The sequence below is a fragment of the Columba livia genome, chromosome 3 (assembly GCF_036013475.1).
Source record: "Columba livia isolate bColLiv1 breed racing homer chromosome 3, bColLiv1.pat.W.v2, whole genome shotgun sequence".
NCBI lineage: Eukaryota > Metazoa > Chordata > Aves > Columbiformes > Columbidae > Columba > Columba livia.
In genome coordinates this window covers 96,647,219-96,672,623 of record NC_088604.1, presented here as the reverse complement: position 1 = coordinate 96,672,623, position 25,405 = coordinate 96,647,219, and the positions used below count along the sequence as shown (strand labels likewise).

Sequence of the window (25,405 nt, the reverse complement as noted above, 5' to 3'; positions counted from 1 at the left end):
GGAATATATGCCACACTCAATCCAGAAGGATGGCAAAATTATTTATTCTTACATTAGTTTACTTATACAGTGATGGCATTTGGCTAGAAAAATGCCTGTATTGTAGTAAGAGATATTCAAACAACTACAAACTGTCAATAAATACATTAAAAACATACTGTATGCAGATGTAGAAATACCCTAGGTTCTTTTGGTTACTTACCCAGTACAATAGTATTGAACAGTCTTTTGGTGTTTTTCATGCAACATCAAAATTATTCCTGACAATTCATGCTATACGACACTTTTTTCTTTATTAGGAATGGGATGAAATTCAAAATCCTGTTCACAAGTAGTAAAAATCACTGAAAATTTTAACACAAATCTCTCAGTTGTTGTAATAAAAAGAACCAATTTAAAGGTTGCCTTTAAAAAATTCTTTTTCTCAACTAATTCTTTATAAAACAGGCAGTATTTCAAAAGGGATGTTTCCGTCACCCAGGATGAATCATTTGTGCTTCAAAACTTTAAAAGGAATATTCGTGGCAAAAACCTAAACACAACTGGTAGGTAGAGACTGCAGTACAGACTGGCTAAAACCGAACATGCTTTCGAAACCTGCCCAGGAACACACTAAACACTTATCCACATCACTATGCCATCACCTACTCTAAAAATTAGAAATGGAGTTTTAATAATACTTAGCTCTTTTCATGCTCAAAATTCCCCACAAACACTTAAATAGCCCCAACACTTCTGCAAGTATTATTATCCCCATTTTATGCTTGGGGTGGTGGAGGCAGAGAGGGCTGGGAATTTGCCAGGATACAGACCGCACCCTTCCCATCTTGCCTCCCTGGACTGTCCGAGTTCTTTATCGCTTTCTGTATTTTACACTCAACATACTGGAGAGTCCCATGAAACACAAACGGTACATTTCAGTCAGTCTTTAGTGGTTATTATGCAAGTTGTGCCACTTTGAAAGTTACATGACAAATATTAAAGTGATGGTCAACATGAAGTCCATGTCCGAGGCTCAGGATTGATGTCCTAGAATGCCACACCATTTTCAAACCACGCTTGCTCTCTCTGCAACAAAGAGTTAGGGACATGAGGCCTAATTCTCTCTGTTGTACAGCCAAAATGCCTCCTAAAGTCAGCCACAGCAGCACACAAGAATAAAATCAGTTCCTCACCATCTATCCTTGGGAACACAAAAAGCCCCTACGGTGGCCCAGTACATCCTGATATCATACAGCAAAAAGGATATCTAGACCAAACCAAAGATTCCAGATGTGCTGATGCACCATGAGGTACAGATAAATAAGGTGTTTTCCTCTCCACCCCCAAATTTGAAAATATCTGTGTATGAATTGTGTCCTGGAAACTGTGTGGGAAAGTAAATGTCTAACAATGAGATTACTGATACAAAATATGGCATTTTGCCTTCGTCTTAGTATCAATCCTCAAATCATATTATTTCACTTAATATCAACATCCCACACAGAAAGGGCATTTTTGAGTTTGCCACACTTGCCCTCTTGAATTTTCTACCTCATGCCTTGCAGTCTGTGCCCCGTTTTGATTTTTATCCTGCCTAGTTTACTCTTACTCTAAACCCAGCTTGGTTTCTTGCTGTCTCTTAACAAGCTCCAGGTTTACTCTGCCAGTGGACCGCAGGAGCGATGGATAATGTTGTGGTGTTTCACTACCTGATCCGTGAGAGATGAGAGACACAAAATTCTGTCACTTGTAATAACAAAATGACCAAGTGTGCAAAATTACATCCCTCTTACAGGCACCCAAAAGGCTTTTAAAAGGCACGTGTATTCTTTGTCACTTGTTCCTCAGTGCCTGATCTTGGTGGTTTTAGCGCCTCTGCAATAAACCCCATACAATGCACACATTCCCTTGCAGGATAGAAGGAACTTGGAATAAAAATTAAGATCTTCAGACGTACTTCATAGTCAGCAGTTGTTCCTCAGCAACTGCCTCACCCTGTAACAAACACTAGAGCTGCACTACCTGTGAGAATTTGGTTCTTACAGCAATCTCACTCCCTAATCCATTTTCCCCCTTCTTTCCCAAACTTTCAAATTTCTAGCTGAGGGGAACGGTGCATGTTACGTGGGCTTTTTCCCAAGCAGATATCCAAAGCTCTTCCTGCCTTTTGTAGAGCTGGTAAGACAGAAAACATCTCTCTTGTGCAGATGTGGGAGCAAAACTACAAGGGTTTTGTCCTTCTTCTTCCAACAGCGTAGCCAAGAGCTGGCAGACTGGCCGAGTACCCCACTTGTGGCTGTGTCCTGAGAGGTGAGAAGCACCTGCAGCTTCTTTTGACTTCAGATGGGGACTGTGAATGTTTACCAGCAGTGGAAATCAGTCCCAAGGCACTAGGCAGGAACAGAAAGGACATAACGAAGCTGTTGTGACCTGGTGGTACTCTATACAGCTGAAATACCATGCTAGAAAAGTAAGAGGCATTGGCATCTTCCTCTGGGCTGTCTGGAAAGAACAATTAAAATTAAAAAAAAAAAAAAGCAGCAAGATCCCAGGACAATTTTTTTCCCTGCCTAACTGAAGTCATTCTCCCACTTCAAAAATCCAGGAGATGGAAGGATCCAGATGCATTGATTCAAATGTGCTAATGTTGAAATGTTTCCATTTCAGACAGGTGAAATGTACTTGCACACTTGGGCATGGCTTCAGTTCAGTGTGAGGGACAGGAGCCCATAGGCCTGCTTGGGCTCCAGGGGGCTTACTGAGGGAGTTTCATCTCCAAACACCAGTCTGGTGATGTGAACCAAGCATTCCCCCCAGCCTGGACCGAGCCAAGTCTGGGTCAAACGCATGTTCACATCAAACTGGACTTCTAGCTGCCTTAAAAATGCAGTCTTGAGAAAAGGTTAAAAAAGGAAAGGCTGATGCTTTGGCAATTCATTCTCTTAGGCGGTCCAAAAGCCTCGAAACGGTATCAGTAGCTTGACTAGTGGCAATTCACTATTGCATGGCTGGTAGTCACCAAGAAAGCATTTCTGAAGGGTTAAAGCAGTCACACTGAGCGGGCACACTTTTCACAATTCCTCCAAATCGGTTAAATCCACAACCACTTTCAAAAACAGAGTGTCATCTCTAATGTAGGTGTTCTTTGTGTTTTCCAGGACAGTATGTGGCACGAAGCGTGGACATCCAGAGGCAATATTCATTTCTCCATCTGGCCTTTTGAAACTGCTGCTATTGGGGTCAGCTCTAAACACTTCCACGATGTGATTTTTTTTCCCACTTTGGTCCAAAAGCATAAGCGTAACTTTTTGCTTGAAAGGCCAGAGTAGCAGCGAGTCAAACTCCCCTCTCATCACTACGAAGTAGAGAGAGACGTGTGTTCCCTTTCCTGAACCATCCCCGTTCAGGTAGGCTCTCGCACACAACCTGTACCCGCAGCGGCTGGTGTAAAAGGGCTGGCTGAATATGGAGAGGACACGGCCTTCCACCGCTTCTTTTTTCTTCATCTTGTAGTCTGTGATTTTCCAGATTAATTTCCCATTGTAGCATGTGCCTTCCAAAAGCTTAAATCGTTCTTCATTTTTATTGAGCTGTGCTTTGTGAATATTGATCTGGAGGTCGTGTTTGCTGGACTGACCTTCCAAAACAACTGGAGGGAAAAAAAGAAGAGTTAAAATAAAACTGTTAAAATAAAACTGTCAGAGCGCCAGATACAAAGAGCAACCAGACTTGAGCTGACAATACTGAACTACTCAAGCCGGAGTACAGGCTGTTAACTAGTGTTACTAGACCTGTTAACTATTTGTTATTGTAATTCCTGCTTGTAGTTTAGTAAGGAAAACTGGAAAATACAAACCAGATTTAATGTTCAACTACGGACAGTACCACGGCCTCCATCACAGTGCACCAGCTCTTTGGCCCTGCAGTGCCACAGGAATTTGGGAGACACTGCGGAGCAGGGGAAAGCTGGAGGACACAGTGCACACCACCACAGCTTGGTCTTAGAAAGCAAGAAAAAGAAAGCCCTTTCTGGCTAATAGGTGCAATTAACTGACTGTAGCACCAGAGCCTCTACATAACCCACCAGTAAATCAGCAGAAGCCCCACACACATGTAGAAAAGAAACAAAAGTTCCAACACACCCAAGCGCTGGTCATATGTCTCCATCAGGGCAATCTTCTGTTTTATGTTTTCAATTGTGTCAAACAGGGGTCGCAAGTCTAATTTATTTTGCTGCTGGTTTGCCATCTGTATGAGCTGTTTCACCTGAGATTCCAGGCGTGCAGACTTATCCAGGTGGCTGGCCAGAGCCTTCCCAGTTCATGCCATTGGAAAAGGGTGGAAGCAGAGACAAGAGACATTCATATAATCAGCCATTTCATTTGAAATAAGATAAAGAAGCCTTTAGCATGTTAGCAACATCAACTACATGGTGCATTCAAAAGTAGTCTGCTGGCTTAGGGATGTGTCCAAATGTTCTTTTACAGTTAAATCGTCATTTAGTGACTGAGAAGCCACCCCTTACTCAGATCTGTTCACACTGCATCACCTCATTCAACTGATTATTCAAATTTACACCAGCATATCTGCCATGGGGCTCTGGCCATGGGAATCTATACAGCGCGTTTTGTCCAGATCAGATATCCAAACTTCTTTATTGGTTAAAATGAAAAGACAATACTGTACTGTAGAAAAACAAGAAGGGCTTGTGAAGTGTCTGGGAGACAGTATTTGTTATTGCCCTGCTATTAGTAACAACTATTAGAGGTTAAACACATTTAAGGATACAAAAAAGCCATTGACCAAAAAAGGTAAAATTAATGTCTCACCTGTGTGCTGACCATTAAGTTGCTATTTTTACCAAACAGTTGTGTAAACTGTCTGAATTCTTTCTCACACTTATTAATGGCCTCCGCTAGCTGCTGAATTTTAATCTCTTTACATTCCAGGCTCTTATACAGGTCAGATATCTACAGATGGGGGGGAAAAAAAAAAAAGTAAAAACACTATGGCACACCAAAATATACATAGATCAAATTAAAACATACGTGACTGTAGAATCATAGAATCATAGAAGAGTTTGGGTTGGAAGGGACCTTCAAAGCTCATCTAGTCCAACCCCCTGCAATGAGCAGGGACATCTTCAACTAGATCAGGTTGCTCAGAGCCCTGTCCAGCCTGGCCTGGAATGTCTCCAGGGATGGGGCATCTACCACCTTGCTGGGTAACCTGGGCCACTGCTTCACCACCCTCAGTGCAAACAATGTCTTCCTCACGTCTAGCCTGAATCTCCTCTCTTTTAGTTTAAAACCATCACCCCTTGTCCTGTCATAACACACCCTTCTAAAAATTCTGCCCCCCATATAGAAGAAAGTGGAAAAGTTTACAGTGCAAAGCCTCTAACTTAGCTAGGTACAGCACTGCTTAATTTACAATTCCTGGGTAAGCACAGGCAAGAATGGAACATAAGGTAATAATATTCTTTAATAGATCTGTGTGGTGACAAGCGCACAGAAAGAGACCCATATCTCTTGTCCCCATCACAATGATCCATTCAGCTCTATAGGGGGATAACACATACTTACATGTGCACATGTGCAAGTGTTTCTGTGTGTATGTGTACACTTTTTTTTTTCTCTCTACTGAGGTCTAATCAGTGAAACAGATGAGTCAATGAGGGATGCTAACTCCAAAACCAAGCTGTAGCACTTTGGGGCATGTACATTTAGCATGAGCAAGCAGAAGAGCAAGTCACCCACCACTTTGGATGCATTCGCCTTGGTAGGACTGGGTAACATACCCTCAGTGTTACCTGCTGGGAGCTGCAGAAATGATCGTGAGTGGAAAAAGTGCTTGCAACTGGCTCTGTGCTGCCTCTACAGAGGAGGTGACTTGGGCATCTAAAGGCTCCTTTTCTGAGCAATCTGACTGTCCACTGAAACTTTAAAATGGTCTATCTCCAAACCTCATATCCGCTGTAAGCAGAGACTGAAAGCGGATGATATGAGTGATAGCAACGAGCCTCCCACCGTGCTTGGTGAAGAATATACATGCCTGAGCACAGAGAGGTTTCCACCTAATTGACTGATTTCAGTAGAAGAGCTTATTCTGACTTTTGAGGTGTGCAAATATGATAAAAACAGTGTTTTGCAATGCAGCTGAGCTAAACCAGGGAACAAATGCAGAATCTCATGTCATCCTCCAACCGGCCAAGCACTGCTGAAGAGTGCTCATTAAATAGGACTTACCTGTTCTTCCAACCGGGAGTTCTTGTCTAAAATCTGCAGCATGTGTTCCCTCAGGGCGCCGTTTTCATGTTCAGCAAGTTTTCCTCTTTTAACCTTAGTGAGGCAGAGGGGGAAGTGAAAGAATAAAATAATAAGACATGCAGATTTCTGAAGCTGTTAGTAAAAAAATTCTTGATGCAAGCATTTAAAATGTCTCCTCTGTGCTTTGAAAGTGGGGGAATGGAAGTGCTGATCCTCTAGCACAGCATCCTAGCCAATACTAGAAATGATTGTGAAAGAACAAAAAATGGGGGTTTTTTGATTAATTATTCTGATTGGTTTGGGAGACAAATTCCAGTCCCAGTACAGACAAAGATGTAGAAAACAGTACCTTCACAAGACAGCCATACTGCTTATACGGGCAGTCCACTTCTGCCTCAGGACACACAGCGTGGTGCTTGTCAATCTGCATGTATCAACAAAGACGCTTGTAATGAAATAAATATTAACTAAAGTGCCACACTGATAAAATCCCAGTGCCTGCATAAAGGGTGAATGAAGGACAATGTCATGACACCAGAGATCACACGAATGGGAAAAGTAATATTAAGAGTCAATAAGCAAGCCAGGTATTTTTCCATACTGCCAAATGCCAATGGTTTGCAGTGACCGAATACCTCACTTGTAAGGTGAGATGTATATATCCCTTTAAGGACCAAACAAAGAAAATACTTAGAGAAATGAAGTTTTATCGGCATGGGCCAATGTACTCTGCAACATAACTTTCAGTTTTCACGAATGTGTGTGATCTGCTGAATCACAGTATATGAAAAAAATAATAGTACCTCCTTTTTCAGAATTATTTGTGAACAGTTCTGAAGACAAGGCACAGGATAATCAGGACAGTCATTTTTCTCATGATTCTGGGGAAAAAGAAGTAAAACAAGGCAGTGGTTTGCATTTTTGTAAAGCAGTGTTCCTAGAGGAAGCTATACAAAAAGTAACCCTAAACACATACGTGGAAGCCCCATATATACATCGTTGTTTGTAAGACAGCAACAGCAACTGGTATTGTTTAAAAGCACATTTATTTTACTCTCTCCTTCAGCTCCTCAGTCAAATTTTGTTTCAGGAGTTGTTAAGCCCCATTGCAACACTGGAAACTTTTCACTCAGCAACATTAAGAGGAAATGTGCTGTGGGCTCCCCGGGAAAGCTTTATAATCTTACCTTTATGTTATTTAACACCACAGATTTATTACAGTACTGACACATTTCTTCTCGAAATTTACAGTGCTGGCTCAAATGTTCTTTCAAGTCTTTCCGAGGAATTTGATCGATACATCCATCATTAGTGCATTGCACGCTTTCAAACAAACACTGCTGAAGATGCTCCTGAAACACACAACAGCAAATTAAACCCTGAAGTATTTCATCGCATCTCCAGCTGCCCAACAGACCCACAGAAACATTGGGCAGTTTGGTAACAAGCTCCAAATACTCCTTCCTTCCACAAACTTTCTCCAACCTCAAAACTAAAGTGAACAAGAAAATTTGGAGGGTCCTTTGTATGACTTCCACTTTTCATTCAATTGATAGACCAAATAAAGGCCCAAATGGCCAGTATGTTTTGGCAAGTTTTCTTGAATCAAACATCGCATGGGGCCTAAGCATACAGAACATATGTATAGATGCTATGGATATACTAAAACTAAATAAAGTAAATGGTTCTTATTAAACAAATAACCTAAGGCAAAGCTGGAACAAGTTTACAGCCATAATATTTTGAGCTTAACATTCATTACTTATAGTGGACAGCTAAGTCATAATCTATGTACTTAAACTACATTGCTACAATAACTCCAAAGTCTGAAGAAAATCACTGAAATTTAACTTAAAATAAATACAGAAAGTTTGCATGAAAATTAAAGGCTTCAAAATTTGATCAAGCAAACTAACCTGATATCGCCCCAGAATTATTTTCGAATTGCAGTCAGGGATGTTTTTGCAGAACACATGCAAGTTGAGAACTTCTCTTTTACAGCAGTTGTCTTTGAATACCTGTGAAGGAAGCAAACCAGCCTTCACATGCAGTCACATAGGGTGTTAGAAAGAACATAAAAAAGGAAAACATCACCAAAAAAATCTTTTAAGCACGCAAGTGTGGACTCCATAATTGTGAGTATGGTTCTTGATAAATCATATTGAAAATGCATGCTAAAAATAGAAATTAACACTTATTTTAACTTTCTAATAACCATAGGGGTTTTTTTTTACCCTATAGTTATTCCACAGACGCTGATCCATCCCTCAATCAGCCAGACTGGTAGCTCAGAAGCTACAAAACCAATGCCAGGGCCTGCCTGTATGGAGAAGAAAGCAGCTGGAGCTAATGGGCCCCAAAGGCCAAAGCAGCTCTGTGCAGGCAGCTCCGGGTTGGAGCGCGCAGCACGCCCTTGGGATGGAGACGATGCTGAGACATCCCTTCCACAGACTCTGAGAAACAGCACTGACCCCAGCTGCGTACACAGAACCAAATTGAGCCCCCAGAGCAAACTTTCAGTCTTATTCAGAGATCTTCCTATACCAGCATGAGAAAGCTGCTCACTGTTGCACTACCGCCATCAAAATTTGCACCAAGTAGAAGACAGCAGGTGAAAAACAAAAATCATGTGGAAAGTCTGATTACAATTTCCTCTCAGGAATAGGAGAGAGAGAAAGAGAGGAAAGAGACACTCGATTTCACTGGAAGACTCATTCTGACAGGACTAAGTATGCAGCATACTTTCAAGCCTTGGCATATAAATAAAAACAAATGAATCCATTAAAATAAAACAAAACCAAAAAATCAGAGGCTTGCAAAATGAGAAGTATGAACTTGTCTTTTCCTCTAAAACATTACCGAAAAGTGAATTAAGTCTGCAGGGTTAATGACATGTAATGGAAATATTTAAGGCAGGAAATTATAACCAAATGAAAACACAGACAATCAAATAAACAAGATCTCCACAGCAGGACAGGGCATTAAAAAGGCAAGTCAATAAACTCTCTGCTAAAAAAGACATTTGACAGCTAGGGAAGATTTAAAACTTTGTGAAACTCTTTGACACTGGAAATACAGAGGACTAAAATGAAATAAGTTCAGAACATGAGGTATTATTTAGAGCTTTAGCTATACATCCAGATTTCCTTTCTGGGAGAGCACCACTGTATATGCTGCTTCCCTTAGCATCATTTTCGAGACAAAACCTGTGCTGCCCCTGAGGACTAGCAGACTGAGCCACCTGGTTCTCAGCTCCTTGCCTTTTCCATGCAGATGTTGACTGCTGAAGCAAAACTACAGCCACTTACCTCGTGCATTTTTATTGTTTCTTTGTCAACAGGACAGGTAGGTACTGCATTCAACTCTCTAGATCAAAAGAAGAGTCATATTAACCCACAGAAAATTTGATTTATTTTATGAAAGTGGGCTATACTAGAATCTGACTCTGGAAGGAGTCAGTACTAGGTACCATAAAAACTAAAAAAGCTATTTGAAAGCACTTTCAATTGGCACCTACAAGCCAAATTGTGCCCACAGCTCTTAGAGGGCATTAAGCTGCAACAGTGAATATTTAACAAAAAGCAGAGTTTGTCCTATGAGTGCTAAGATGATTTTTAATTAAGGGGACTTTGTCACTCTCTGGCCATCTGCTGCTTGCAAATGTCTTATCTGGAAAAACCCCATCGTGTGCACTAAACCAGCCTTTGCCTAGTGCAAGCAGCACTCTCCTTGCTACATTAGTAAAGGAAGATCTAACGGCTCCTGTCCTAAAAGGCTTCCAGAAGTCCTGTGATACAGAACAATAAAATGTTTATTGAGGCAGTACAAAAGGGAGGCAATCCAGAGAGAGAAACATGAAACATCTAAAATTCATAAAAGGTAAATGGCGACATCCATCCCCATAATCAGGCTCCTCTGCAGCCAAATTCTGCCCTCGGGTACACCAAACAGTACATAATGCATTTCCAGACAGGTCTGCAGGGTAAACGCATTTGTACCTGCAGCTAAATCCCAAGCAGATGGATGCCAGCAGCCTTGTGATCTGACTGTAGTACCGGGTAATACTAACATCAGCTTTATAGCTCCACTAAAAGAAATTATACAGAAGTAGGTGAAATCAGCTTCATCTAACCACCAGTGCCTATACTGTGAGACATCAATGCAACAAACTCATCTGAACAGCATAATGCTAGACAGACAGACCAAAACAGCATCTCACACAGTAGTGCTTAAGCTTACATCAACAATTTCTTTACGCTGACTTCCCTGCAGCTGCCGAACTATTCCTCATCAGCACCAGGTAAGGTCTTTAAAGACACCTTTAAAACACTGAGCTCACAGTCAATGAGTTCAATAAAGTTTCCCTGCCGACTCCTTCAGCATTTCATCAGATTGGTGCTGTTACTATGGCACTCGCTGCTGATTTATAGAGGGCTTTTGCTTCTTTTTGGGTAGGGGAGGCCAAGGAGCTTGTGGATGCAGAAGAAGTTTGCACTGACCTCAAAGAAAGAATACACTGCTGGCAAAATCGGTGCCCGCATCCCGTCTGGTGGGGGTTGCGAAGGACGAGGTGGCAGTAGGCGCACTTGTACCGCTCTTCTAAGGTTTCGACAAACTTGTAGTCGGCGTCAGGCTCAAAGTCCAGAGAGACGGCGCTGGCAGAGTTCTGGCGCGTGAAGATGCCCGAGAGACCAGCGGGTTCGTCACAGGCCATGGGAGCTGCACTGGGAGCCAGACACAGGGGGAATCCCTTCAAACACTCACCGGCAGTCACGCACCTCGGCTGTTCTCATTTGCAGCAGGTGCGACAGATTTTGGAGGGAAATGCAGTGCCAACTACAGAAGAACAACGAAACGCTCGGAGAACCACAGAACTATGGTTACACGACAAGCACCTGTGCACACTTCTTTGGGAAAGTGTTTCACAATCTGAAAATTATTCTCCAGAATAAAGACTTTTTTGTTTCCTTAACATTTTCTCGCAGCAGCTCTCAGTCTCAAAAACATCACAAGAGTCACAGTCATGTCTCAGGAAAGAAGAGGCCAAGTCTTGGCCCTAATGTCTGCCAGGAAAGTCTACACTTAACATGGAGCCCACCCACATGACTTTTACAAGTTCATTGCACTGATTCAAGCAGGAGCCAGGTTTGTGGTTCACAGCAAGCAGCACACACACAAAAAAAGGCAGCAAGGTGATTTTACCTTCAGTTTAGGTGTTACAGGAGTCGAAGCCTCTTAACTTGCCATCCGTCTTTTTCCTGTTGATCACTCATTTATAGCCGTAAACTAATCCTATTTTTCAAAGTTTTACTTAATTATGTGCACGTGTTTGGCTGTATTAATCCTGCCTGAAAGAAGCAGTGGGAAAAAAAAAAGAAATAAAGAAAAGCAAGATTGCAATCAGAATCGTGACATGATTTTTTCTCTCAACCTCCCAAAGCTCATACACAGCACAGGAATCCAATGCTAATTTTCTAATAGGAAAAACCAGCAACGTTTGTTTCCAGCTGTAAGTCACAAACCTTGAGATTTGCCACCCGTCCCTCAATCTTGCTGCAGTTTTTTGCAAGTAGCTCAAGACCTAAAGCCACTCTGGTTTCCATTTCTTGTGGCTTTGTGTTCAGAAGACATTTTTTCCTTACAGGATGTGCACAAAAGCGCTACGCACCTGAGCTCTCACGTCGTTTTGCGGGGGAAGTGCTCAATTTTATAGCTGTGCTGTGGGACGCTATTTCTCCTCTGTGTGCATCACCCACCCTGTCTGTCACTCGAGTCACTCTTACTGGCATCAGCGCCTCTCCGAGAGCTCTGACTCAGCTCCTGTAAGGTCACCAAGGGTACCTGCTGCTTTCGTAGGGAAGCAGAGCCAAGCTGTCACCATTAATGACTTTATATCTGGCATGAAACAGAATGCCAAGTACTGATGTGCTGCCCTCTTTCCCTGCTGTGATGGGTTCCTGGCCCATGGAAGTAGCTCAAGCACTGCCACAACCCACTTTAGTCTTTAGAAAGCAACATCCACTTTCCTCATCCCGTATTGGGTGAGGAAAACCTGCGGACAGGTAAAGTACCTGATCTGGAAACAAGCCAAAGCACTCAACCAACAAAGATGTATTTCACAGCAAACATTCACGTGCTCCTGTAACTCAGCACCCTTGTTTGTGGTTGCACACAGTATTTACCTGCTCAGCTTATGGGAGCCTCCTGCCCTCCACCAGACTGAATGTCAGAGGTACTCCAGCACAACTGAACTGTCGGTAACCCACAGGAATACGAGCCCTAATCATATTCCAGGCATAAAGACTTACTATTCCAACTGGAGTTTGAAAATTACCCTGTTCAGTCCCTCCAAATCTGATGGTATAGTTTAGCAAGCTAATGCTGCACTATGTAAAAACACACGAAGAAAAAATTCCATGTTTTACCCATTTTGCCTTTAAGGGTAGACCTTAACTCCAGAAGTACTTCTGGCTGGGGTAAACAAAGTTAAGATGTTTTAGGCAACAGAGTTACAGGATGCATTAAGAAGAAACACAGCTACCAGTCCAAAATCCCACCCAGAAACTCCTTCAGAGCTCTTGCTGCTGCTCGCTAAATCATCCACATTCATTCCCATCTCTTTCTGCAAGGAGGCCTCTGCTGTGGCACAACGCCTTCCAGCTCTCTCGCTGAAAAGAGAGACTTTATCTCCGTTAGCACTTTCACAACCCACCCAACTGAGATCCTATCCCTAAAATTGGAGACGTGGCATCTCCACAAAAGTGTCTCCTCCACCTCAGCCTCGCTCAGGACTGTGTTGCACAGCTGAGGGCACACCAGGGCACAGGGAAGAGCACTTCAGTAAAGGCCAGCCTGCATCTCAGAGGGCAGAATGGAAACCTCTGGGTGCCCAGAAGACTGGGGGCATTTGCCACCACTGCCCACCTTGCAAGAAGTCTGCTGTGGGGTTTGCAGCCGTTTTGCTGGAGGAAAGGGGCCACCCCAGGAAAGGGCCTGCGGATGGCAAACCTTGACCCAGGCTGGAGAGACCCCTGTGTCAATCAGCTGGGGAGACGGGTTCAGAGGAGCCAGACCCACTGCCAGCCAGCGCTTGGCGGGATGCGATCCAAAGCATCGCAGGCAGCGGGTAACTCCTGTCCCGACACCCACCGGTGACTCAGGATGGATTGCAGAAGCTCTTCTATTTCCGGCTCCCAGTGCCTGCACCCATGCTTTCCGAACTGAAACCAAAGGGAAACCATCAGGGGAAAAAGAGCTTTTTCTGTGACAGTGAGAGCACACCAATGGTTAACTGAATCAATTTCCTGCTGACGCCTTCACAGGAGAGGAGCTCCGCTTTCACTTCTGCCTGTCTGCAGCTAATAGCAATGGGAAGGCATCCCTTCTGCGTGTACACTGTGATTTTTCAGCACGTGTGTGAACTGTAGTGCTGTTCTAAAACATTAGAGAGCGGCAGGCCCAGGCTGCGTAACGATGCTTGTGGCAGATGCACAACACATGCGGCGAAGGGATTTTCATTGCAACTTCACTGCAACAGCACCAAAAAAACCTCAAACCCAACCAACCAACCAAAAACAAAAACCAAAAGCAAACATCTATGAACACTGAAAATCTACATGTCAAAAAATGGGTTTCCACAGACTGAAATAAACTGAAGGAAGTCAGACCACACATATAAAAGCAGTTTGAATCACTCAAGACTAAGTCCAAGCCTTATAAACAGCTACCAAAGAGTGGGAGCTCCATGGCAGTGCAGTACAAAGAGCTCCCAGCTGCACCTTCTGACCATTTCAGTGTCCCAGCCCTGTCTGCACTAACAGCAGCACATGCAAAATGCTTCTGGAACAACCCTTCATATAACGGTGTTGTATGCAGATGCTTTAACCTCACTGGAAATAATCCAAAAGGGAGAATTTTCATAACAAAAATAAACTTTCTTACATGTGGGCTACCCTGTTTTAACTACCACCACACCAAACTGAGCCCAAATGTTTTCCATTAAAATGTTCCATACTTAGTACATCTTACTGCTCAGAAACTGGGTGAGAGATGAACAGAACATGACAAGAAGGAGAAAAATCAGCATGGACATGACTTACAATAACATAAATTAACATTTTTAAAGCCATGTTCAAACAGTTCCCCTCCAGCAGTGCCACTGCCTGTCTACGCCACCAGCAGTCAGAATGGAGAGAAGCGGTGTGCAGCACTGATAACACATGGAACTACTGTAGACAGGTTAATTTTTTTAGCCATGAAAAAATACTTACTGCATACAGAGAAAATCATCCCTATAATGTGGTTGTTCTTTTTGAAGAGAATGTGTTTTTCCTGTTTTCTCTCAGGCAAAGCCAAGCACCCCCAAAAGGTCAGCAGGAATCCCTCCAGGAGTGGGGTATTGCTCAGGAAAAAGCACTGTGATCGCTTCCTTACTCATCATGCTTCCACGAAATACATATAACAGGGTATAGAAAAAAAGTTATACACCTAAATTCCTATACACCAAGCTCTAGTTCAGCTCTATAGCTTTGCCCTAAAACACTTGGTAGGGACAAGTCTTAGAAGATGCCCTCTCCCTTCTTCTGAAAATTATCTATGTTTTACGGTACATCAGAACTGGAAACCTGTCTTAGTCACAGTGAGGAAAGTTTTGTCAAATTTAGAAGTCTAAGATCAGTTCACTTCATTGGGAGGTGACAGGCAGAAACATGACGGAGGGGACCACATCTTGCATTAACATGACCCTCTCCAAGTTGCCTTGTATACTAGGAAGATTAGCCACCTACAGTATTTTTGAATTAAAATAACAAAGTTGTATAATTTACTACCAATATACTGCCCCAGCTCTTAACATATGGAGAGGAATAGGTAACAGAGTCTGCTGAAGAATTTCTAAAATTATCTATACACTTTGAAATACATATTTAAGATATAGCAGATTATATGGAGCCATGTGAAAACAGCAGATGATGACATCTGACATCACTGAAGGATCATCCTTCTCCCTTCCAACCCAGGAGGAGTTACAACATTTTGACTGCTGGCAACAAAATGCACTTGCAGAGTCCCCGTGGGGGAGAAGGGCCACAGCTGCATCATTTGTGGCCCCAGCCCAAAGGTTGTGGAGGGAAAGGATCTCCTGTTGTGCCAGCACAGACCCACCACTGATCCTCAGGGCTTGCTCCTACTTCACCCGGCAGCAATTCAGCCTCCAGAGCTGTTCTGCTGTTGTCCTGATCGCTTAAAAACCGCAGTGCAGGGTCCAGCTGGTACCCAGGAGAGAATATTTCTAACAGCAATAATTTCCTATTGGATATGAGCCTGAGGCCCCACAGGGGACGTTGCTGGAGAAGGCAGCAGAACAAATCTGTATTCTTTCCTATATAGACAATATTATCCAATTCCCATCCCACTATTACCTTATTCTCAAAGCACAGTAAAACTGTACTAAGCAAGCATCAATTTGCTAATCTCCATAGGCAAATTTTCACTAAGCAGACTAAGACAGTAGGGTTTTCTTTGCATAGAGTTACAGTCAAGCATTACAATAAATCCCCATAAGAATTAATAGTTTTTAAAGGCATAGATTACAACATAGATAGCATTAAAAAAAAAAATACACTCTTACAACTAACAAAGTGTGTCTGGTGCTGAAGTAGCTTTGATTTTATGGACAACTTATTTGCTACATCTGCTTTTTTTCCCGTGGATCTCTTAATCATTAATGAATTAATTTTGTATCAGCGAGAAATCTCTCTACATCTAATCAAGACAGTATTATTACAGTAATACAGAAATTTTTTGTCTTATAATAATCTCATTCACAGCTGGAAAATTATTTTGTTCCCGTCACTTCTGTACCAATACCTGGCTGTGTTCCTGCCTTCCCAAGCACCAACAGAAATTTTGGTAAGAAGGCACCACCACTCACCCCTATGGCACTCCAGCACTGCTTTGCCAGTTCAAGCGATGAACTCAGTTCCTGAGGTGTTCCAGGGTCTGCAGACTTGCCCCAGCGCACCCCGTGCCGCTCACACCCCTGAGTGCCACGGCTCACACCTGAAGAGCCCTTCAGAGATGAGAAACAATGCTGGCAACGTTAGGCTCCCACCAGCATTATCAAGGCACGTTTTCGTAAAGCGGTACCTGAACACTGTAGCTGCTCCTCAATGGGGAGAAAATGAGAGAGAGAGCGAGAGAGAGAGAGTGTGTGCCAGCGTAAGCTTTGTGGTTAAAACAACAGTACGAGCATTTTAAAGCAGCAAGGGAGTGGAAATCCCCCAGCGTAGCTTTGAAAAGATCATGTCTAAAAATGTTTTTAAAGTGTTAGGACAGAAGGCAAGCCATTGAAAAGTATTTTCCCTTACTGCGTTTATATAGGGACTGCAGATTTTACCAGTTGGAGCAATGTAAGTTTACCAGGAACTTTTCCCATGGCTTTTGTCCAGGATACAGAGGAGTTTTCACCTTTCACAAAAGTGATGAGTGATGTGACCAAAGAAAAAAAATACATAGGCAGCAGGAAACACATAAGGTCCTAAGGAAAAGCTGGGTCCAACCTTGCAGCTCCCCCCATGGTCGCCCTGGCGAGCCCGGGAGGACCCGCTGGTTGCAGGAAGCGCAGGGACGGCTCAGGGAGGAAACAGCACCAGCTCGGTCACAGAGCGACTACACCAACCCACGCCACAGGCTGCACGGGCATTTTGCATTTAGAACAGAAGTCTCCAACTGAGATAAAATCCATTTTGAGAAAATAAATGTTTATATTTGGTTTTGTAATAATTTAAGTGGCCATAAAGTCTAATGAGTTTGTAGCCTGAGCCTAATTGTGCACACAGGATCCCTGGCAGCCTTCCCCTCTGCTGACTCTGTGTCAGCCTCCTTCCCTGGACCAAAACCTGCTGCCCTCGTGGCAGCACCACGGGCTCCCTCCCTAACCCCACTCTTCCCTTATTTTCCTCTGCCACCTCCCCTGGCTTTCTAGTCTCTTTTTTCCCCCTCCCCTAAAGTGGGGTATGTTATTTTCTATACAAGCAAAAGATTTTAATTCTCCTGTAATTTAAAATCCTAGTTTTCCAAGGAAAGCTTCTGTGTTGTAGTAAATCTAACACATACCCTCTTTAGCCTTTTCTCTTTAACCAAGCTTGCTCCCAGGGCATTTCTAACCTATTTCAATTTCCATCTTCCCTCCCAGGAGGCATCTCAACCTACTGCATGTTTTCCTGAACCTTCCCTGAAGCTCTGGAACAGACAAGTTATTGCTGAAGTCAGTAGCAAAGGGAAAGGCATCGATTTGAAGGTATGCTGCTTCTTTCTGGGATCAATTTAATTGATCCAATCTGTATTTCTAGATGCAGTCTCAGCTCATTTCTACAGTCAAGTTTTTTAAACCACCCTGGTCAAGCTGTTGACTATTCACAACCTCTGCACAGGCTGACACCAGAACAGCAAAACAGCTCATACGTGGGCTTTTCCTTGAAGCCGGCAGCTCTGAAGGAAGGATGGAGCTGGATGGTTTCATCAAGAGGAGGCAGCACTGCAGAAAGCATCATGCTCTGCAAGCACAGCTCCAGGAAGCACCATCTGCTTCTGGGAAGCTTTGGGGAAAACCCCAAATGGAGAAGTTGAGTAGGAGCAGGATCTTAATTTTAAACAATTTCACTCTGCAGATGAGTAGAGAGCAATAGGTCGGTGTTATTGTTCATGGGCAGCCCTCCAGCACCAACTGCAGAGCTGAAACCCTGATCAAGTTCAAAGCAGGCTCAAGGGGATGAAGGTGAGCGAAAATACAGAAAGCAACGGCATTTAGGAAAGAAAATGAAGGAAAAGAAAGAGAGACACAAGAACAAAACAAGGAAACAGAAGTTACTGAAAATAGGCAACACTAAAGGGTGGAGAGCAAGACAACTAATGATTTTTTTTTTTCTTTTAGTGTATTGGAGCCAAAGTGAGGTCCTCACTTTTCCTAGCAAATAATAGGCCATTACACCTTTTGTAGAACTAGGTCTTTGGGGCCTTAAAGTTTACATCTCCTTCCCTGCCCCAAGGGGATACACTATCCAGGACTTAGGTGCTTTGACCATTTAGTCGGTTTGGCCATGAACACCTACTAAAGGCATAAGTGAGTCTTGGTTTTAATTTTTGATGCCTCTGACGCTTTGACTTAGTCTTAGTGGATAACTTAATCAGCATGTATACAGAAACCTATGGATCAACTCAATGGTTATTCATCCGAATCACTAGCATGAATTCAAACTTTGCCAAGGCTGGCCACCCCCTTCTTCTGACACGTTCCCTTGTCCCAGGAGTAAACGATTCCCTGCACAGCAGCCTCAGGAATTCATGAGTTCTGTGGATTTTGCTCTAACACACACGTGTTTAATGACATACGGACACACATTTTCCTAGTCACAGTCCTCACTGAAAAGGCAACCGCTAATGTCAAAACCCAAATGTTATCAGGGACGACACAAACTTGCTGTTGGGAAAGCAGTGACAGAAAATATTGTCACCATTTTCTTTTCTTAAAAAAAAACACAAGGGAAAGGATGTGTTCTTAAGAAGGCTTTCCCATGAAATCAAATCGGACAGGCTGCAGATTTACAGAGGTACGAACTGCACAGTGAGCCCTGCCGCTGCCACGGGCTGGATGAGCCCAGTGCAGGGACCTGCTGTGAGGGGCGAATGGCAGAACTGTCCCATTTGGCACCTTACACAGATGCTGTGTAAGAAGGATGCTAAGCACACCATGGGCAGCATCCAGCCCCGCTCTCGCCGTTGGCACCAGTTTTAGCTTTAGTGCTCCCAACAGTGAGCAGCATCGCTGGTTTTAGTGACCTCAAGGTGCATCTCAGACATCACCAAGGTCCATGTCCATAATTCCTCAGTAAAAAAACTGCCACGACACAAGGCTTAATGTTGATGACAGTGAGACAGACAAATGGACAAGGTGGGTTTTTTTTTAATAGAGAATGCCCTGCAGCCTTCCATAATATCTTTCTTTGAATATGTCACCTGGCAAGTGTTTGTACCTGCTGTCTCTAAGGCAATATTTAGAAATTAAACCCTTGATTTTGTTTCTTTCATAGTTAGTAAGGGCCACATTCCAGTTTCAACCATATGGATATAGCAGACAGGACTGAAAATCACGTGACTTCACACAGGTCTGATCATTGCATGTCTCACAGTGACTAGTTTGGGAAAAACTGCTTTGCAGATTGTTCTTCTCCTTGAGGTTTGGTTAGTCACTGGGTGCCTTTGTGTAGCAATAATAATAATTTCTACATGTCAATATTCTCTTCTGCAAAATTAGCACACAGCAACATACTTACCTTTAGAGAATCCCTGTATGCAAATGTCAGTATATTACATACAAAAACTTGCTTTATCAGTTCCTCCCCTCAGAGACAAACATGCTTAACTACAGAGCACTCTGGGCAGTCCCACATTAAAACCACGGTGGTTTAGGGTGCAGGCAGTTTCTCACACACTTGGTTATTTGCTGCAAGATTGAGCTGGGGAGTCTATGGAAATTTTTGCAACATTTTTATTAACAATACGCATGACTCAATTTTCTTTACCTTCCTGAGCACAGCCACAACCTGGGCTGTGGGAAGAGTGTGGAACAACCGCACATCACAGCCCAAACCTGTACAGTCAAGGGACTGACGACTAACAGCGTGAATATTAACTCTTCACACACATTCACCAAGAAACTTGTACAGAAAAGGACCAGAAAGCAAACGAAGAGGTTCTGAAATCCTCACTGCGCCTCAGGGTGTGCTGGCCTTGAGGTGCCCCAGCCACCTGGCCGGGTCCTGCGGCAGCACCCTTGGGTCGGCACGCTGCTCCGGGCAGGCTGCTGAGGACAATGTGTCTGCGAGACGGAAGAAACTGCCCGTATCACTGCAGCCACAACCAACCCTCCCAAGAAGATCAGGAGCCCAAGAAAAGTTGCAACTCACACAGGCTCCCTGGAGGATCAGAGAGAGGAATACCTCTCTATAGTCAGCTATTTGTTGATAATAAAACTTGTCTATTTATGTGAAATCAAAGGGTCAGACAAGTAACTGCAGAAGATAGAGGGCTACAGGTTAGCTTAAAGATGGGACACAGATAAAGACTGGGAAAGCAAGCATCTTACAAGTCTAGAGCTGCCCACTGAAGGGAATTGGCAAAGTGACCCAAGCAATGCATGGCACAAGAACAATGAGCTCCTGACCTGGCCTGCAGCACTGACAGCTGCAGAAAAACTATACTCCTGCCATAGGGACACTGATTAGGGAGCCTGTGGAGTACCCTAAAGAGCTGTCTGGTTTTTGCTCATTGCACTCATTTGAAATTCCTTTTGTCAAAGTCTCCAACAGCAGTCTTCTAGCTTTAAAGTCTTGTCCCCCACAGATGTCACTCCTCATCCTCTCTAAACTCTGCAATTACTCCCATTCCGTCTGCAGTTTCTGTGAGTACCATAAGCTTTTCTTTCTTCCTTCCTGACGTTACTCTGGATCTTATCTTTCAGCAGGTTACACCTCTTCAGATAAGCTTCCTGCCAGATACTCACAGATGGGCCCTCTTGCTGCAGACCATCTTCCTGCATCAGCTGAACTCTGGGCCCCTGTGCCGGTATTCGGACTGTGGATGACCACCAGCTCACAGGTAGCTCGCTGCCCCCAGCCTTCCCCAAGAGGCCTTCTTCTGCACAGCCCCTCGGTGTCCAAACCTGACACAGCCAGCCCGTATTCCACGTAGATCTATAACCTTCATCTCTCTATCTTGGGATTGAAGCATTAATTCTCTCGTATCTCTATATGATATATATATTTCTTCATATGTATTGACATGTATTTCTTGTCCACTTACACAAATAAAACTCTTGTCCATCATCATCATCCTCTGGTTTTCCAAACACTCATTTCCCTTGAAATGCAATCTTTTACTTCTTTATCCACCCTGGGTGCTGCCGCAAGGCTCATTTATCTAAGCCATAGCTATAACCACATCACCTCTCTGCCCATCCCTCCACTTCCCCACTGCACCAAAACCTCTTGACTTTCAAAACCTGTTCTAGTCTCCCTCCACTTGCCCCTGCATCACCTCCAATGATTTAAAAGGGCTGGTTTCATTTTTGGCCAAATGTTGACACCAGGCTCCACTGCCTCCTTGTCATGTATTTGACCAAGCATGTGCTGGGAGGGCAGATGAGCAGGCTCTTCTGCTTCAAATCTCTTCTGTAAAATCTCCTTTGCCAAGCAGATGGGAACAACTGGCTTCTGACTATCACACTGGTCTGGAGGGTCCTGCTGTCTCCTATTGCTCTCATACACAGGCACATCTCTCCCCCTCAACTTGAATTATAAACCCCCTTCAGCCAAGGGCTGTGGTTTTGCCTTCTGCTCACACAGCTCCTGGCACACCGGGGTCCTCACCCACAGCAAACTTTTCTCCATGTGATAAAAATAAGAAGATAATCAAGGCTAACAGCAAAGGAAGTTACTCTGGGTGACTTGAGGTTGAGTGTAACACACAGCTACCAAGGCTTGCACTAAGATCCAGGGCAACAATGCAATGCAGTCCTCAAATAAAACCAGATGAAGTGCAACACTAGCCAGGCTGGTACTTCTGCAAGAGAGCATCCCAGGGTGCCTCAATTTTACATTCATCGTTAAACCTGCGTGCTCTGTGTATAATCAGCTGGGGTGGTTTAAAAATACGACCGTGTTACTGCTGCCAGTCTGGAAACACGCCTAACCTGAATACACCCAGCTATTTTTAGCACATGGTTGCACTCCTTTCAGCCATTCCATATTTATAAAACAGAAGCTATGAGGAAAGTTGTTCTTGGCTGGCAGCAGGAAGGCACAGCCAAGCTAATAGGCAAAACAATTCAAGAAGTGCAACAATAGGAACTCTCAATTTTTCCTTCTAAATCTTAAGAGTGTTGAAAGTATTTGGTCAAAGCCTCCTGTCTCAGTGTGCTCCCTGAGCACTGTTAATCAGGGCAAGCTGGAGGACTGGCTGGGTCTCCCTGATCACACACACAGAAGGGAAATTCCCTCCCCTCAGCACAATCCAATTGACACCAGCGGGGATTCGTGTCACAGTTCCCTGCAATTTAAAAAAAGACCGGAGTCGCTGCAAAGGCATTCACCTGAGCAACCCCTGCTTCATTGTTCCCTTTCTCAGCCTCCAAAAATTTCAGCCCTGCCAATCTCGGCGGCATCCCCCGGGCCCACGGTCCCCTCAGCATCGCTGGGGGCGGCGGCTGTGGTGCATCAGTTCGTGACAGGAGAGCGGGGCCCGGGCTGCAGCCCGCACCCCTGCAGGGACTGGGCTGAGCTCTGTAGGAACCCTCCAGCATCATGAGGGGCTCTTCCACACCAAGGGAAAACCCCTGGGGTCAACAAGTTCAGGTTTTCCACACGAGCCTCCTTTTTAAGCGAAACGCGCCGCAAAAAACCCAAAAGCGCCGCGCAGACTTGCCTTCGGAAGCGAGAGGGCAGGAAGCCTCCAGAGAGGGTGTCACCCACCGCCTGGGGCCTCCCGCCACCCGCCCGCCACCACCGCGACCCGGGGCCGGGCCCGGACGGCACCGCCCGCGGGCCCCGCGCCGCTCAGCCCCGCTCCCCGACACGCCCTCGGCCGCGGCTGCACCTGCCGGCCCCGGCGTGACCCCCGCACCCACGGCACCGCCCGCCTCCCCCCGCCGCACCTGCGGTCGCTGCCCTCCGGGCGGGGGCCGTGGCGGGGCCCGGTGGCCGCCGCCGCCGCCGGCGGGGCGCGGGAGGTGCGGGGCCGGCCCTGGCTGCGCGGGGCGCGGCTCCGTGCGCGGCGGCGGGGCGGGGGGCGCGGCGAGGAAGCGCTAGTGCCGCCGCCCCTGGCAGCTGCTGCCGCCCCCGCCAGCGGGAGCCGCTTTCGGTTTCATGGCAACCCCCGAGCGGGGAGACCCCGGCAGCAGGCCGCTCCGGACGGCGTCGGGGTTCCCGGGCTGGAAAGGGAGCGGGGGTGTTTCCCCTCCTGCGTCCTTGGAAACGGCGCTTAGGCGTTAATCCACGCCTTTAGCTCCCAGCCCCCACGGTTTAGGAAGGCTTCCCGGCAGCCCCTCTTCGCCGCCTGCTCGGAGCTCACCACAGGGCTCTGCAGCCGCCCAAACGCTCTGGAGGGCTTGATAAAGCCAGGTCTGAAGCCCCCCGTGGGCTGCTAAGAGAAGTTTTTCAGGACGGGCTCCTGAGAGCCCATGGCGATGAGCGGCTATGTGGGTAAGGACCAGCAGACTTCATCCACCCCGCCTTTGGGCGATACACCCTCCTCGCATCTCCCTGCCTTCCTGGAATACGGTTACTCTTTTTTATTATTTGTATCTACGGTACCGAAACAGCAAACCAAACCCCATGCTAAATATGCAAAGAACACAGACATTAGCTGTTACCACATGCCAGTAGTATTTGCTAAGTATGTAAGACACGCCAAAGGATTTTTTACAGACAACACAGTCATCCTCCAGCCAGCAGTACTGATGCAGCTGTTTCACTGCTCACTCCCCACTACCTACTGCTGCACTTCTGTCTTTCACATTAAATAACTTCTAGGAAAACCAGTCTCTAAGGAAAATACCCTGCTAGCACACAGAGAAAAGCACTAAGATTGCGAGAAAGAAACAATCAGAAAAAAGAAACAATTGGGCTGTGGTATCTGGATTGTCTGAAGATGAGCTCTAAAAACAATAGTAATAGAATGGTTTCAGATTTTTCTTTTGCTCAACTGACTCAGACTTGCCCCTCCCAAGGGTGTCAGTCTGTATTGCACTCACTATGGGAGCCCAGCAAAGGTGTAGAAGCTACGAGAGACATTTTAAAACACTCCTTCTTGAAAAAAAGTTGTTTTTTAATTAGCTTTCAGGAATATCCTGATTAGCCTGGGTACCACTTGTCTGAGAAATTCACAGGACCATCCATCAGAACCAACAGGCACTACATTTCTGTAAGTAAATATTTATAAATATAAATAGTTTATTTGGAGATGGGATTGAGTTCCCAAGATGGGCATTTTCTGCACTCATGATCCTCTTTGTATTGCAGAACTTTACAGTCCCCGGGAATGAAGCTTTTGCGGTGACAAGGATTTGTCAAATGGATCATGAAGTATCAGGGCTCAGGCCTTACTTAAAAAAAAAATCACAACTCTTTAAGATTCAGTGGGCATAGCAGGAGACCTGGTTTGCATTCAGAGCCATATCCCTGAAGCAGCAGCAGCAATCACAACTCCTGAATCTGTGCTTCCTTTTGTGCCAGTTCAAGGGAAAACTTCTACATCAGTAACACCAATGAATATTCGTTTTACTGGAGTTCTACTTTACTATAAATTTTAAGGATGCCTGTTATAAAAAAACAGGCCAGGTGCTTATTAAATAGTCCAGATACTGTTGCCTGTGTATTTTGACGCTCTTCCCTACCCAACTATAAATTTTTAACAATTTATAGATTTTTTAATGATTTTTACAGATTTTTAATTAATCAGTAACAGACAAGTGGTGTTAAAAGGGTTTATATTTGCCTTTTATATCTCACACACAACTTCCTGTGATGTCAAAGCAGATGCCTGTTGTGATGGTGCCTGCTTTTACCTCACTCAGAGAAAAGCAAACTGAGGTTTAGCTATTTCAACCTCAGGAAAAGCTGGAGGTTCACCACATCTATTGAAACTACCAAGTTGTATTCAGCACAACGTGCAGTGCACCATTTTGCACTAGAGCTGTGACAGCCACTATAGCTCCTCCTCTATGGCTTCCTTTGCATTTTGAAATGCAGCTTTAAGCAAACAACTTTGGTAAGCCGGTCTTTGCCCTGGCTTTGGTTTTTGTCTGACAACCACATTTCTGCCTAGCACCAGCTAAAATTTCGGTCTATTCCTTTCTTTTGCTAGCGAGAGGCATGCTGTTTTAGTAACCTTCATCAGAAACTCTTCCATAAACTGCATGATTCTGCTCTCTTCATACAAAAACTCCCACATATAAGCTACCTGTTTGTGTTGTTTTCTAGGAACTGAAGGGTCAAGAATAAACACTGTATGATTTAAGAAAAATCCCAAGTGTATAAAGATGAACAAAAACCTAAGGACAAAGGTAATTATAATTCCTTTTGCTCACAGTCAACTGTAAG

The 25,405-nt window shown here is 44.6% G+C and overlaps 1 protein-coding gene and 1 long non-coding RNA gene across 5 annotated transcripts; one reads left to right on the top strand and one right to left on the bottom strand.

Moving 5' to 3' along the window:
- Positions 1 to 20: 20 nt before the first annotated feature.
- TRAF5 (TNF receptor associated factor 5) lies at positions 21 to 23,238 on the bottom strand. 4 transcript variants are annotated; one of them, XM_065058387.1, is made up of 12 exons: positions 22,960 to 23,238; positions 11,454 to 11,599; positions 10,751 to 11,087; positions 9,560 to 9,617; positions 8,168 to 8,269; positions 7,439 to 7,603; positions 7,055 to 7,132; positions 6,601 to 6,675; positions 6,231 to 6,323; positions 4,812 to 4,952; positions 4,125 to 4,293; positions 21 to 3,631 (listed from the first exon to the last, which is right to left on the bottom strand). In XM_065058387.1, the coding sequence occupies exons 3-12, from the start codon at positions 10,963 to 10,965 to the stop codon at positions 3,054 to 3,056; spliced, it is 1,674 nt and encodes a 557-aa protein (XP_064914459.1). In that variant the 5' UTR covers positions 10,966 to 11,087; positions 11,454 to 11,599; positions 22,960 to 23,238; the 3' UTR covers positions 21 to 3,053. The 4 variants fall into 4 exon arrangements, with proteins under 4 accessions (XP_064914459.1, XP_064914461.1, XP_064914463.1 ...); XM_065058389.1 differs by having other exon boundaries at positions 10,751 to 10,975; XM_065058391.1 differs by having other exon boundaries at positions 10,751 to 10,970.
- LOC110355307 (uncharacterized) lies at positions 23,226 to 25,368 on the top strand. The gene is made up of 3 exons (XR_002407873.2): positions 23,226 to 23,506; positions 24,140 to 24,227; positions 25,286 to 25,368. It is a non-coding gene; the product is annotated as an uncharacterized LOC110355307 (long non-coding RNA).
- The last annotated feature ends 37 nt before the right edge of the window (positions 25,369 to 25,405 follow it).